Source organism: Poecilia formosa, unplaced genomic scaffold (genome assembly GCF_000485575.1).
Source record: "Poecilia formosa unplaced genomic scaffold, Poecilia_formosa-5.1.2 Scaffold124, whole genome shotgun sequence".
NCBI lineage: Eukaryota > Metazoa > Chordata > Actinopteri > Cyprinodontiformes > Poeciliidae > Poecilia > Poecilia formosa.
Window position 1 is genome coordinate 929,653 of NW_006800063.1, and position 15,856 is coordinate 945,508.

At 42.2% G+C, this 15,856-nt stretch overlaps 1 protein-coding gene across 1 annotated transcript in view; it reads left to right on the forward strand.

Annotated features, from left to right (window-relative positions):
- The window catches only part of foxp4 (forkhead box P4), a 110,489-nt gene that overhangs the window by 64,456 nt on the left and 30,177 nt on the right, over positions 1-15,856 (forward strand). Inside the window, exons 3-4 of the mRNA XM_016675995.1 lie at positions 2,723-2,812; positions 13,582-13,704. Coding sequence (XP_016531481.1) covers positions 2,723-2,812; positions 13,582-13,704 — 213 coding nt within the window. The remainder of the gene's footprint in view (positions 1-2,722; positions 2,813-13,581; positions 13,705-15,856) is intronic.

The window sequence follows — 15,856 nt, forward strand, 5'->3', positions numbered from 1 at the left end:
TATATATATATATATATATACACACACACACACACACATTCATTGATACAGGCACAGGAGAGGAGACAGGCATCACCTCTGCTTGGTCGTAGCGTTTATGAAAGCCATAAATGGCTCTTTAATATAGTGGTAATCAGGGTGGTAATTTGGGTGGAATTGTCCCTTATTGTTGCCAGACAGGCCTACTCAACTCCTGCCAACATACACTCATTCACACACACACACGCACACACACACACACACACACACACGCAGACTGGCTCTCGGGCAGACAGGGTGTTCGAGGAGTAATTCACACCACATGCCAACAAACTGGGCGGTTGTGTTTGTCTGTGTGTACGTGTGCGTATGTTTGTGCCTGATTTAATGCTGAGGTCAAACCAGTAAAAGGGAGGGGTAGTGTTCCTGGGATTTTTTTTATTTTTTTATTTTTTTTGGTAAAGTGTTAAAATTCATGTGTGTGTATGGGAGAGAGTAGCGGCACGTCCATGTGTGTGTTTTAATTAAGGTCTCGGCGAAAGTAGCAAGTGTGTTCGCTACAGATGGTTTTCATCACTCTGGCTGCACAGAGAACGTCTCTCTCTGTCTCTCTCTCTCTCTTTCTCTCTCTCTCTCTAACTTTTTCCTGACAGTCTAATCTCTCCTTATGCTTTGTTTTCTAGTTAAACATTACTTAATGTACCCGAGTTTCTAATTCGACCACTTGTTCAATAAGCCGTGCTGTACAATCTGTGTTGCATTTTGTTACTGTTCCCTATAGTTGTGAAATGAGACAGATTTCTTCTACTGAGTGGTTGAGTAAGAGCTTTTGTATAGACTGTCCCTCAATCTGGCCGTTAATTTGCACAGACACACACACGCATACACACACACACACACACACACAGGGACTTTCATAAATCAATATTTACTAAGGAACCTTTCCCTTTTGAGTCAGAGGAAGCAAATGTGCATCCTGCTGTCTCCCCTCGCTAACCCTCCGTCATGAGGTTGCGCTTGCATGTCCGTGTGTGCGCTTACTGTACGTGCAAGGCAGCTCTTGTGTTATGAACTGGGTGTTTTCTTATTTTGTTTTCGGGGCTGGTTAAACATTCCAGCCAAAAAAAAAAATAAAAAATTAAAAGCTACTTTCTCTTTTGGTGCTAATGCTGGAGAAGTTAACTCTTTAACGCTGCGAGGCGGAGTTGTCACAATGGAGACAGGAAAGGCACAAAATACAGCGGCTGGGGAGAGAAAAGGATGTGCTTAGAAAGTAGGAGAAATGGCTTAGTTTGCAGTATTGGTGGGGATGAATTGGCAACACCCAGGGGCAGAGTGAAGGGCTGGAAATGGAGCCGGTGAGTGATGGTGTCACTGGTGTGTAGATGGACAGGACTGCAGGGCAGACGGAGTGGGGGGAAGCAGGAAAAGGAGGAGGAAAAACGAAGAGAGGTGGGTGGTGGTTAGTCACGGCTCTTTCGGGTCTCATCAGGGCAAGCAGTTCCTTGCATCACTGTGACAACACACAAACACAGTTCAGGGCGCGTGCATAGAAACGGAGTGACACACTTCTGTCTCGGAGGATGTGAAGAAGCCAGTTTGCTCTGGCCTCTGAGAAGGGCGCAAGGGAGAGGAAAAGGGTTGTGGAAAGTGGAGTAAACCAGGGAGGATGGGTAGAGAAACAAAGAGCAAGGCAGTTGGGAATCAGGAGATTTTAAAGGTAATACATTTAGACACAGGCAGCCTCATATTCGCACTCTAAAGCAAGTCAGACAGACATATTTACTCACTATGGCTCACAAAAGTACTTATGCTTTTTAACATTGAGTTCTAACCTCGGAATTCACTTTGTTTTTTATGTGTTTAGATCTGCACAAACTAGCATATGACTGTAAAGTGCAAAGAAAACATTTCTTTCACAACAAAAGAAAGATCTACAAAATCCGGCATGCATTTTTATTTGAACCCTTTTGCTCTGACACCCCTAAATGAAAGTTTGAACAACTCTACTTAGAAATGACAAAATTAGTAGAGCCCACCTGTGTGCAATTTAATCTTAGTTTAATCGATGTTCTACGAAGGGCTCCAAGGATCATTCGAGACCATTAAGTAGCATCATAGAAATACAACAGACAGGTCACAGATAAAGTTCTGGAGAAGTTTAAAACAAAGTTAAGTTATAAAACAATATCACAAGTTTTGAAGTCTCACAGAGCGATGGTCTGTCCATGATCTGAAGGTGAGAATACATAGTAGGGGACAACTGCAGAATCACTACGTGACCGTCCACTTGACAGGACAACCATCAGTGTCAACAACGCTGGTTAGTGTTAATGGGAAAATGGATGGATCTATAGAAAAACCAGCTAGAAGCTGCAAAAGGCTTAGAAATGGACACGAGGGACACCAGAGAAAAGTGTTTCTACAAAGTATCACACATTGGGCCTGGATCCAAACGCACTTTTTTCTTTTTTTTTTGTCCAATTTGCATTTGTTAAAAAAAATGAAAGCTTATGCTCTATTGAATTTTGGTTTGTTAAGATACAGTGAAAGTTTGTGGTTCTAATAGCAGAAAATGTAAAAGAGTAAGAACTAATTATTTTTGCTAAGTTTTAATATAATCGCTTCACATTATGCTAATGTAAAGCAGCGCATGGGGGACCTCCTTCCTGTAAAGAAACATATATTTGTTAAAGGAACTGCGTGCATGATTCTCATTTTTCCTTTTTCCTGTCTCCTGTAGGCACTCCAGGCAGCCAGACAGTTCCTCCTCCAGCAGGCCTCTGGTCTCAACTCCCCTGGCAGCAACGAGGTCAAGCAGAGCCCCGTGCAGGTCTGAGCTCACACACATGGACGAGCATCCCGAGAGTTGCTCCGTCCCCTTCAGGGACACGTTTATTGGCAGCTGCATCGTCGTTTTTCAACCAACCTTTTCATGTCACTTTCACAGATTAATACAGGACCATGTTCTCTTGTTTTTTTCCTTTCTTATGCTGCCTCCATGTATCTTTATCCCACTCTCTCTCTCTCTTTCTCTCTCTCTCTCTCTCTCTCTCTCTCTCTGTGTGTCTGTGCATGTGTGTTAGTTTGACTGAATGAGGCCTTTGTAGTTTCTGGGTAGCGAGTTGTTTTCAGAGCTGAATACCACAGAAAGAAGAGAAAGTGAGGTTAGCCGGAGTGCAGGATCCCTACTGAAATACACTTGAGCAGGTTTTAATAGCGAGCGGGACACAAGCTCTGCAGTGTATACCAAATGTGTTTTTCTTTACATTTTTACAGTTGAACGATTGCATGCAGAATGGGGAGTTTGTTTTCCTTCCTTTTTTAACTGGACTTCGCATAAAGAGAGTGGGGCAATAGGTGTGTTGGGCAGTCGGGCTGTTGCATTATTATGCCACTTAACAAACAGACAGCAGAATCAACACATCATAGTACTTCCTACTGACAAACATGTTTAACATGAAGCATGATTAAAATCTGGGTTTCACCAGTTCATCGTGAATCAGAACTGGTCCTTAAATCGGTTGTACACTGGATAAAATATTCCTCATTGTTACTGTTAAATAGCTTTTAAAACTTGCTTTATGACATCGTCTTTAATTACCAAAAAAAGTAATCATACAATAAATCACCAATAGAATAAGGATGCCCCCTGCTGTGAACAGTTCCTCTTAAGATTAGATCTTGGAAAGAACTGTGATGTGTCAACGCGGAAGCATTTACACACAAATAGGACTGAATGCAGGTCAAACATGCATTTGGTTGACCTGCTTCATAGGCACGTCTTCTACATGAAAGAAGTTCAACCTTCCCCCTCGTCCTCGTTTCTCCCACACACACACACACACACGCACACACACACACACACACACGTACAGATGCAGCTCCACGCCGCCTCCACTCTCTCCGTCTCTGTCTTGTTTGTCCTGTTTGTTGCTGTCTGACCTGCAGAGCCTCCCTGCACTCGCAGGGCATTCATGCAACGTCTCTGTTGTCTGAGCTGTCAGCTCGCATCCTACCAACATAAACACCCAGACACAGTTGGATCTACATGCAAGTGAGTGTGTGTTTGCGACTGGACCCTTACAGTGCAGAAATCCAAACACAAATGCAAATTCACCGAGTGTTTTTAAGTGACTTTGATGTTTGTTTTGTGTTTCTCTTGGGCACATTGAAATGGTTTTAAATGAGTTCCTTTGCACCTGTAGTTTTAAAATATAACAATTTAAAAGCCTTACCAGGCTCTGGGCCTGGATTTCATCCTTCAGAAAGAAAGTTCATGGAAAAGGTCAAAGGTCAGCATTATCCCCAGGTGCGATGTTATATTTAGTGGCTAATTAAGTGGGTTGTTGTATGATATGTGCCAGTTACAACAACAAATCAAAGATTTTGTGGACAATTTAATGTCAATAACTCAGATTAACTCTTATATGTTAGTTTATTAAATCCGTAATTTGTTTATTGCAGCTATGATGAGCCATGAGCAGTTTTTGTGACTCGATTGGTCCACAATTAACTTTTTGTATGAGAGTGAGCAGTCAGGATTGCACACCTCTGCAGTTATACACAATTTCCCCAATTTTAGGGGCTTCATGATTGCAAAACAACAACGGAATGCTTACAGAGATGGCATTTTAAGCTGTACTTGGCACCCTCAGTAGCATTTAGCACAGTTAGCATGGTTAACATATCAGCTGTCCCTTTGTGGATTCCCTGTAAGTCTAACCTAACCTAAACTTTGTTTTAGTTTTTTTTTTTTTTAGACTGCATTTTTTTAATATATAAAAAGTACTATAACAGATGGACAAGAATTATTTAAAATGATAAAATACAGCGGTTTTGCTGCGGTACCTTCAGCTTGGTAACTCCCTGTTGTGGTAGCCTGAGGGAACAAACCATCGTCCCTCTATATAAAGTTTCTTTGCAACTTTTGGGCTTCTTCGTTGACATATTTTCACAGAAGACCGGTTTGTTTACTGATCAAAAATTTGTGTAGAGATGAAAGTCACAGTCAGGCAATTATCAGACTACAATGTAAACCTCGCTGCTAAAAGGTAGACACATTGTTAATTACTGCCATTTCAGGACCAATGATCACATTTAAATTGCATTTGCAACAGAAAAAGCGGCGAGTGAGCATAAGTTCGAGTGAAGCGGACATTTAATGTGGTCACTTCTTAAGGTGACAGTAAGCCACCGCATAGCGGCACACATCTGGTTCAAAATGGCCGTCCCCAGGTTGGCTCCTGCTGCGCGGCTCTCACACATGCAAATGAGCCTCAGCCAATAATGAGATCTTTAGGAGCTCGATAATTAGATTTTTTTTTTTTCTCCTTCTCTCTGAGGGAAAACGGGAGAGACAGACAGGGCGAGCAGGAAGACTTTCTTTTTTTCGTGTCTCGACTTCTCCGGAGAAACCTCCATCTGCGCTGACAGGCACCCGCCTACTACTGCCTGCCCACCCTCAACCCCCCACCACTCTCCGAAATCATATTTCTTTTCTTTTTTTCATAATAGAGGGGAGGATCTGAGCGCAGAGCAAAAGAAACTCTGAGATTGTATCTTCTATATGATTGGTTGCTCAGAGAAGGTTTGGCTGACTGCGAGAGATGGTATCAGTCTACTTTGCGAGCGCACACATGTGCGAGTGTGTGTGTGTGTGTGTCTTTTATTGTCACAGGTGATGTTCAGGAGAAATTCGACAGTCGCACAAAAGGTAGACGATCACTTGCAGAAAAATAACGTCGTGTCCTGACGAATTCCTGCCACATTTACTAAAAATAACTTGTTTTTCGGAAGCGGCTGTACTGTGGATGCCTCGGAGGATCGTTAGCGATTATTTGTGAACAAACAGCATCATGAAGACCGAGGGACACGGGGTAAAGTTGTGAAGAAGCTCAAAGCAATATTTGTAAGGGTGGTAAGAAGAGCGATTAAAAAAAAAAGAAAAAAAAAGTAAGAAATTCTCAAGAAGTAGTTGGCATTGCCTGTATTTACTCTCTTCTAAGTTAAACACAGGAAAGCGCTGAAGCAGTATGATTCCTCCTCTTCATTTTGTTTACGAGTCCACAAAGAGACATCCCTCTGCAGAACTTAGACAATTTCACACTTTAGATTCATGTTTGTCCCCGATGTTGGCTATAATTGACCACGGTTGCCCTGACTGCGTGTGGCATGATTGCTGCTGAGAGAATTCGTGGGCTCATGGCTGGCTGGCAGAGGGGCATTTTGTGGATTACCCAGCATGATATGTACGACCTGTCACATATTCCCCACAATAGACACACTCTCGCAAGCCGACACATATGCGCCACTTGGCAGACACATGCTTGGCACACTTAACAAGCTGGCACTTGGCGTGCACACATAGAGATTAAGGCACGCGCTTGGCCGTGGCCCATACGTCAGTAATTGAATAGCGCGGTGTCCTGTTTTCATGTATTATTGAGGAGCTCGTTTAATTAGAAAAAAAAAAAATTAAAAGGCTCATTAGGCTTATGTTAATTAGCTTGGCTCCCTGCTCTCTGGAGAGGGCTTACACCAGCCCAATGGGACGGAGGGAGAGGAGGAGGCACACGGAGGGAGGAAACAAAGTCCTGCCTTTCTTAAAATGCAAGTATTTTTTTTATTTTTTCAAACGAATATTAATCTGCGAGCTAAATTTTCAGATTTGTTTTCACTCAGTTTCGTTAGCGAAACTGAGTGAAAACAAAGTTTCGCTCAGTTTAGATATAGAGTGGCAGAGTTCAAAACCTTCTGAGTAATCAATAAAGCAATGTGGAGGAAGAAGTTTGTAGTTCTCCAGAGTCCATGGGACTAAAACAGTTCATGCTCTTGTTCTGTTTTTTTTGTTTATTTTTTTTTTTTTATTTCCTTTCAGAGTATTTTTCCCAAAGCTCTCCTTTTGTCCGCTTAATGAAAGTGCTTAGCTGGCAGTTTCTCTGATTTGATGTGGAGGGAGCCGTTGCTGCTGCTGCTGCTGCTGCTGCGTGTGTTGGGAGTGTAGTATGGGATCCTGACAGTTTGTGAAGGGTGCATGGGAGGAGGCTGAGTCCCCTGTGAATTGGGTTCGGCTCCGGACTGAGGGCTGGACAGACAGGCTGGAGAGGAAAGGTTTGGGTCTGGCCACTCGAGCGTGAAAGTCTTATTTTGAGATTTGAAACATGAGTGAAATCAGTAATGAAATATGGTCAATAACGGCCTCACACTTCCCAATGAAGTGCCCTGGCTGTGTGCAGGTCCACGGGCTCTGAAAACGTGTTGTCATTTTTATTCTGAAGCACTGGGGCGTTAGATGGAGGGAGGCAGCGGAGGAGGAGGAGGAAGAAGAGGAGGAGGAGGATGAGCAGGGGAGGGGGGATTATCCACTTGAACTTGCTGGCCTTTCACCGTCCCCTCCGAAGTTTTTTTTTCCTGTTCTTTTTCCTTATCCGTCGCCCTGTCGGAAAGAGCTGTGTTTCTTGCCATGTGTGTGTATGTGTGTGTGTATATATATATATATATATATATATATATATATATATATATATATATCAGAGTCAAAGTCCAAGCTGACCCCCTGGTTCACTGTTGTACTTAGGAGCCTGGTACAACCCGTCTTTGCAGAGTTTTGCCAAGTATGAGTAAATTACTAATAAATAGCTGACAAGCCTTTTTTGTACATTCATCATAGTCAATTTATTATTATGTTCCTCAAATACCTAATAACACAATGCGATGGTTTTATTTGCTGCTCAGATGTTCATCGCCTCAGACAGAAACATGACTCAGCATAAAAAAGATTTGGGAACTGACGCTGTAGGATCCCCATATTATCAGCAACCTCACCTGCCTTCGTTCATCAGTTTCCCCGGGAGTGATGTGGCCCCTGGCCCTGCTTCAGATTAGCAAGAGGAAGGGTGCTTATTGCAAACAATGGGGCCCTTTTTTTTTTTCTTTTTTTTTTTTTTTTTTTTTTTTTACCTTTGGCCTGAAGCTCCAAACACCCCTTCTCAAGCACAGTGGAAACTCCTCCGCTGTCTAGTTTTCACTTGAATGTTTTTTTTTTTTCTTTTTTCTCGTTGGCCTCTCTCCGTTTTCCCCTCTTAATCCCGTCTTCTCCGCTTTTATTTCTCTGCGTGATGAGCACGGACAGCCTGTTTACCTGCAGGGACGCAGACGAAGGCGCCGATAGCGATGATGGCTGTCGAACAAACAAATCCTCAACCGAGAAAAGGATCATTTACACGTCAAAGAGCCGCACACTGCAAGCACACACTGAGTCAGCGTGCGATACGCCAAACAGATGGCACATCTGTGCAGCCTTTTACTCGCTTTCTGCTGATAAGCTGTCAGATTTTTTTACCAATACAAGAAAAAAAACAAGAAAAAAAAAAAAAAGCTTTGATATGTTTGCTGCCTTTAGGTGAAGTTTATGCTACCCCCCGCCCCCTGCCTCCCGCACCCCGTCTCTTCAGTAAACAAACCTGTCTTGATGCACTCGAAGTTGTGTGTGCATGTGTTTTAGTGTGTCTATGACAGTAAGGTTGTTGGGAAGTCAGTCACTTCCAGTGTGAGGTGGTAATGCTTAGTGACAAGGATAAACAGTGCTGGGGTTTGCTCCTTCCAAGGTAGGGGGTGAGGAGGAGGACCGTGTCAGCCTCTCTCTTCCTCCCGCTCCCTCCTTGTCATTTTTTCAATTATTTCTCTCTCATGTGTGTCCCCACAGACCCCAGAGGCAGAGGCTGCATCATTTAAACCGAGAGCCTGTTTAGATTCTGATTATAGCTTCCTCTCTTCTCACCATTCTCTGCCCACACACACACACGCACACACACACACACGATACTGGCTTCTTGCTGTGGAGCAATTACCTGAAGAAGTGAATTTATGAGGCCGTCATCCTTCCAAGAAAGTTACATTTATGTATATGCATCACCTACGATAGGAATGGCCTATTCCAATCCTCAAGATGTTTTCAACATGCCACCCGACTGCAGTTGATCACCCCCTGATCGAGTGGTTGCAAGAACATAGAGCAAACTTACAGTAAAAAAAAAATAATAAAAATAATAATTTTTTTCCTCAGCTCCCCTTTTTTCTAAATAAATAAGATATTTTTGATCTAAATTTGATCTTTTCTTACTTAAAAAAAATATATGAGAAACGTATTTGTACTATTCTCGGTAATTAATGAAATTATTTTTCCAAGAAGCGTTTAGCGTATTTCTTCAGGAATTTTGCTTATTTATTTTTGATGATGAGCTCCATCACATTGCCTTCACCCTAATATTTATCTTTCTCGGTAAGATTCAGGTCAGGACTCTGGGGTGGGCCGCTTCGAAACATTAATATTGCTTTGAAAGAGCTCCTTTGCGTTTGTGAAAGAACGTGGCGTCTGGTGGGCAGAAAGGCTTCAGACTGAGACCTCCTCCAGTCACCCGCTCTCTCGTACGTGTTGCATATTACAGGGATGAACCAACATCTGTTTAGTTTTTGTTCAGCTGGAATCATTGCTACGTCTCACTCCGATTGGTCATAATTTGAGGAAATAAAAAAAAAGTAACCTGCTGCAATTTACCTGCTTTTTAATGCTAATTAGATGTTGGTGGATTAATAAACCCTACGCCCCTAAAAAGTGTTTTTTTTTTTTTTTTCATTGTCATTCATAAAGAAACGACCCTAATCAGTATTTACTGGCAGGTGCAGAGCTCTTTGTTAATTTTCAGTGATTATGCAGACATTTTGGCCTGTTTGTCGTGTTTGCTTGCTGGTTTGATATCAGACAGCAATCCCTCTTCTCTCTCCTGAGTGGCAAAAGGCTTCCCTCCCAGCTACGATGAAAAGTCATCAAGGGAGGAGAGGAGAGAGGGATGAGACCTCATTGAAATGCAAGTTACATTCCCCCGATTTCTCTCTCTTCTCTCCTCTGGGACTTCATGCCTTTCTCTTCCTCCTCCTTCCCATCTTCCTGGGCTCTCCCCGGCTCCCTCTCCCTGCCTTTGTTAATCAGTTAAACTCCCTCTTCAAACAACCCCTCTAATTACTCCTCCGCTCTCTGTAAACGACAGGGCTGTCTCCTGCTTTCTCTTCTCCTCCCTCCTTCTCCTCGCAGCTCCCTCCATCCATGGCAGGGGTTAACCTCTGTCAGCTACTGACCCCTCTGAAGTGTGAGTCTGCCTGTGTGCATGTGTGCACCGTTCGACTGCTTGTGACTTTTTCTTGCATTGTTAATGATATAAGTGACTTTTTACTCTTTTACTTTTTTCTGTTACTAGTGATTGGACTAAATAAGATGCAGTAAGACCAGGGGATTGTGACGTCTCACCTGTGTGTCAGCATGCGGATGCCTGTTGAGACTCTCGTCTCCATTCTGCTCTTTCTAGAAACCTTCTCGGTTATTTCTGCTTGACAGCTCAAACACTTGCCTTATCTTCCAACCATTATTTCTCAATACTTCCTCCTTCCTCGCTACGTCCTTGTCTTTCCTGTCCTATCCCTGCTCGCAACCACCTCCCTCCCCCCCACCTCGCCTCCCTCTTCCCACTAATCTACCACGCATCTCTCTCTTTTAAATTAACATGCAACATGAAAAAAAAAAAAAAAATGGACGACAGCGGGGGGAGAAAAAAATTAAATGCATTTAATAAATGGCTGACTTCAAATCACCCGGCTTTTCAGACTCTCCCTATTCACAGTCCAATGAAAGGGGAGAAATCATTCACCAGGAGAGACAAAGCCGAATGAAAATATAATTCTGCATTGTGAGGCGCTTTTGTCCTGGCCCGTCAAATCGCTAATGGCGAGGCTTTTGTTTTGCGCCGGGGCTCTGAGGCTGGCGGTGTCGTATGGCGGTGGCAACGCATGCCCCATAATCACAACGCTTTGTGATATTAGATTATAGGGGCAATTAATGGCGTCAAACCTTAACTACTCAACATTCAGCCTACCACACACACACACACACACACACACACACACACACGCACGGAGGCCCGCACATGCGGTTCCGGCATCGCAGTGTAATCCAGCACACAGAAAGGTGCTATAACTCCAGTAATTATTACGCCTGTGACTTGAAAATGTCAATGGCGGTGTGTATAAAATAGAATGTATGAGTAGTCGGTGAGGAAGAATGGGATGCACAAGAGCAATTAATTACAGCTTTTCATTTGGCAGCCTAGACTGACAAGGCCCGGCGGCGGGGGCAAGCTGGCATGACGCCAGGCGGCACCCATCACCACCCCCATCTTACTCGCTGATCTCCCCCCCCCCCCCCCCCCCCTCTCATCCACCCTCCCCCCCATCTAACTCGCCTATTTCCTTACCAACTGCCACGACGCCAAAGGGTCGTCTGACTCACCCCGCTTTACATCCACTTCTCAAACAGAAACTCTTGCTCTTCTGCACAATCATACAGTACAGTCGCTTGTAAACAGAGTCAGAGCCCCTCTGACTTTTGCACATTTTGTCAAGATGCCACTTCAAAGTATTTTTTTGTAATGATATATAAATATCTGCAAAGCATGTACAGCGGAAACCCGCTATCGGCGGGGTTAAAATCCACGAATACCCAAGAACTTTGAGTGTCTAGAAACACTCATAAAGGAATATTTTCATCGTTCACACACCAAATATACCTTAGTATACATTAATATGTACAATGGAGATTGTCTTAGCAGAAGCTAATATCGACAGGCTTTCTTATTTTTGCTTTTTGGGGTACAGACAATAAGCAGCAAGAAAAGTAAATGCCAATCCATGTCAAGTAGCACTGCTTTCAAGTATTCCAGCTTCCCATGGTGCATCTTCTTTCAAATATTTTAGTTATGCACCAAGAAGAATTCTGCAACTAGATGGCTTTCCATGAATAATTTGCAGTTGCATTCCACAGAAAAACCTGAAAAAATAGGTTAAACTGCAAATAATCGATTATTTGCAGTTCACTGCAATCCGTTTGTATATAGTCATCTCTATTGTGATGTGCCTGAATAAAACTCATTATAACTCTTTGCCATTACAAGTCACAAAATAAGTAATTGGAGTTCATGTATTTGTGTAATTTCATCTCAGACAGAACTCTGGAGACCGAGACACGTTGGACTGGTCAGAAGTTTAAATCAGGTCTAAGTTCACCCTATTATCCGAAAACTGAAAAAAGTATGGCATACCTTTCTCAGTACAGGTACTGTTTACCACCAACCTGGCTAGCCACTGGTATGTTGTAATATTTCCCCTCTATCAGTGTGTGGAACAGGAAGACGGAGGAGCAGCTGGTAACAGATAGCGAGTATTTATAGCCTATCTTGTTTACGGAGTCAAACCTGTTCTTCGTAGATTTAATCTACCAGTGACAGCTCACCTCTCTCCCTGCCTCTCTCACTTTCTCCACACCATCCATTCAGGTGGTGAGGAGCCGGACAACTCTTCTGTAAAACTGTTTTTGTTTTTATCTCGCACACACATGCATACAGACAGAGATTCGCTCATTGAAAAGATTGATAACTGTTTTTTTTTTCCTTTTCAAGTATTCATCAATAAAACAGGAAGCTTACCGATGTTCAGACGGTGAGAGAATCACTTTAGATCTTCAAAAATATCAGCTTTCAAATCCATCTCCGTAAATATGTTCACGCCATGTCTTTTTATCCCCCCTTATTATTTATATTTTCTTTTAACTGGTGTTGTTCCAGCAGTTATTAAATACAAAAATGCCTTGTCAGCAGAACTGCTGCTGTGGTGTTTTCTCCTCTGTTTGTGTGTGCATTTGCACTCTCTCGGTTTCAGATTTACACGGCAAGCCGGTCCCCAGAGTTGCAGTGTTTTGTAATCAGATTAGCATCTCTGTGCATTTTCTGTGTACAATGCAAGAGCATTAAGGAAGGTTTTCAAAACACATCTGCAAAAATGACGACTATGTACCGTCTCTCCCTCGCTTTCTGCTTCTTTAGGCCGCCTGCAGCTTTATCTGATGAGATGAACATCTCATCAGATACCCAACTTTGTTGTTCGTTCTTCCTCCCAGCCAGGCCCGGCCGTGATTGGGAGAGAATCGACGGCAGTCTGTAATCATGTGTTTATAAAAGCAGATAAGATTTTATGTTTTACTGGTAGATTGCATATCCGTCATTCCATCTCCGGCTGCTGCCACGGAAATTGACGGTTTTTAACAGTGCCAGCCATGTGCTGGAAAATGTCAACAGCACGGGTGTGTTTTAGCGCGTCTCTCTATTTGTCTTCATCTGATGCTGCCTGTTTGTTTTTTTTGTTGTTTTTTTTTTTTTTCTTCGCAGTGAGTGACAACAGAGAACAGGAGACAAACACACACACACACACACACACACACACACACACACACACACACCCTGACTTACCTGTCTGTGCCAGCCTACAGCATAACCAGCTTGTACTGCAGGCTGTTTATTTTAACTTGAGCATTCACTTTGCGGGCACAGTCATGTTCAAGGTTTTTTTCTTTTCTTCTTTTTTTTTCTGTCGACTGGGTCTCTTCGCACAAAGCTTCATCTGTTGACTGATTAAGTTGCTCTTGTTTTACATGACAACATTAAGGTGTGTTATGACGCTTTTAACGTGTGCCGTCTTCTTTTCCTGTTTTGTCTTCAGGTTCCCGTGTCCATGGCCATGATGAGCCCACAGATGATCACTCCTCAGCAGATGCAACAGATCCTTTCCCCCCCTCAGCTCCAGGCCCTGCTGCAGCAGCAACAGGCTCTCATGCTACAGCAGGTAAAAACTACATGCTTTCTCTTCCTTCAGTGCTTTTTGGTTTAGCTCAGATTTGGTGACACAGAAATGTGCACTATGCTGCTCATTTGTGGTTTGACCTGCAGAACATTCGTAAAGATTTATTAGCTGAGAGCAGCTTTAGCAGAACCACGTCGATCATTTTCATTCCCTCTTATTAAAATACGTATACGGGATATTTGTGATTTGTTTTTATGTTTTGAGTATTTTAATAGTTTTTGTGTTTTTTCTTGTTTTCTTTTTGTAATTGTTGCCGGTCGTCATGTCCAGGAGTCACTATGATAAACATTCAAATGTAAACACAATTTATAAATAGAGAAGTGGGTAGCACAGTAAATTCACAAGGCCAGCAGGTTCACAACTTAAGGGTTATAAGAAAGAGACGAGACAACAGGAATTAAGAATCTCTATTTCATTTGCTTCAAAGGTTTTCAAATATAGACATAGAGTGTCAAACTTAATGTTTGACACTCTATGTCATCTTTATCTTTATGTCAGGGGTTATTGCTTAAATTTTAGACTGACTTCACCAGACATGTGCGGACACTGCAGCTAAAAAGCACTGTGAAAGTCAGACTTCAATTTGACATGAAATGTCATATTTTTGTACCCAGGATCCTTCAGTGTTGGATGAGGCTAGAATTTGATTTTGGTGTTTTAAAAAATCAAATTGATGGACAAAGATGATAAAATTATGGAGAATATTTTATTAGCATACTTTACTGCCTGTTACATTGTCAAAATCTTTCATTGTTTTTTTTTTTCTTTCTTCCTTGTGTTTTTTTTATTTCTTTGCGTCCTTCCTTCCATCTTTCCTTTCTATATTATTTGTTGTCCCTTCTGTAATTTCTTGATTCTTTCCTTTCTACCTACCTTGTGTCTTTCCTCCCTTCCCTCCTCGCTTTCTTTTTTTATACCTTTTGTCTACTTTTTCTTTCCATGCGTCCTTCCTTTTCTTCTTTCTTGTGTTTCTGTTTCTTTCTTTTTGGGTTCTTCTTTCCACTTGTCATTTCTTCTTTCCTTTCCTCCACTTGTTCTTCTTTCACTCCTTCTATATATTTCCTTACTTCCTCCTTTGCTTTGAGTTTCTGTGTTTATTCAATCTTGCCAACTGTTCATCATGAACAATAATATTTTATATTTGGAAAAGTTAAGTCTGGGATTTTCTTTTTTTTACATTTTTAAAATTAAACATTATTAAAAATCCATAAAAAAAAATGTAAACCCCTTTGGGGATTTTTTTTTTTTTTTTTTTGCAGATGAGGAAGATATTGATTTGAACCAATCATTAAGATTATCTTTTAGAGAATGTGCCTGCAAATATGCATGTACTTAACCTCATGTTTTGTTGCTTTTGAGCAACAAAACATGAGTCATACTGAATCAGGAGTGTGTGTCATGCTGATTCCTGGCCCCTTGATATTAGGGGTTGCCATGTCGACATTACTCAATAAACACCCTTCAGCTGTAGCAGATTTGTCAAATACTTAGCCACACCAACACATCCCTGCCAACCTGCATGAGCAAAGCGCACATGCCGGCCTGTAAAGGGTGTGAATTTGCCTCTTAACAGTTTGGAGACACAGGAGTAATTGCATGTTGTAGGGGTAGACTAGAAAACTGGAGCGTAGTCTGTAGATTTAATAGGAAGTGGTTGCTTTAGGCAACTGTAAATTGTGGTGGGAAGATCTGACAACGTGCATCACAATGGAAACGTGAAAAAAAAAGCATCGGCTTTCTGGGAACAGACATGCAGAATGACAGAGATCCTCCTCGCTGGTCCTTTTCTATTTTTTCTTTTTTTCATTTTCTGTAACAAGGAAAAAGAAGACGCAATGAAAGGGGGTTGATAATGCACTCTCACTCACTGCAACGCTAATAAAAACCATCGAGTTTAACTTTGCTCTCCCACTTAATTAACCACAGTATGGGCCACGCACTTAGTGTATATCTGCAAATCAGGCACTTTTACCCACACACACACACACACACACACACACACACACACACACACACACACACACACATACACGCACACATATATGAACACACAGGACAAATCAACCAACACATCAGTCACTGAAGCATTAAATTTCATATCCCCATGGCAATAGTGCCCTGTGTGAGAGTGTGT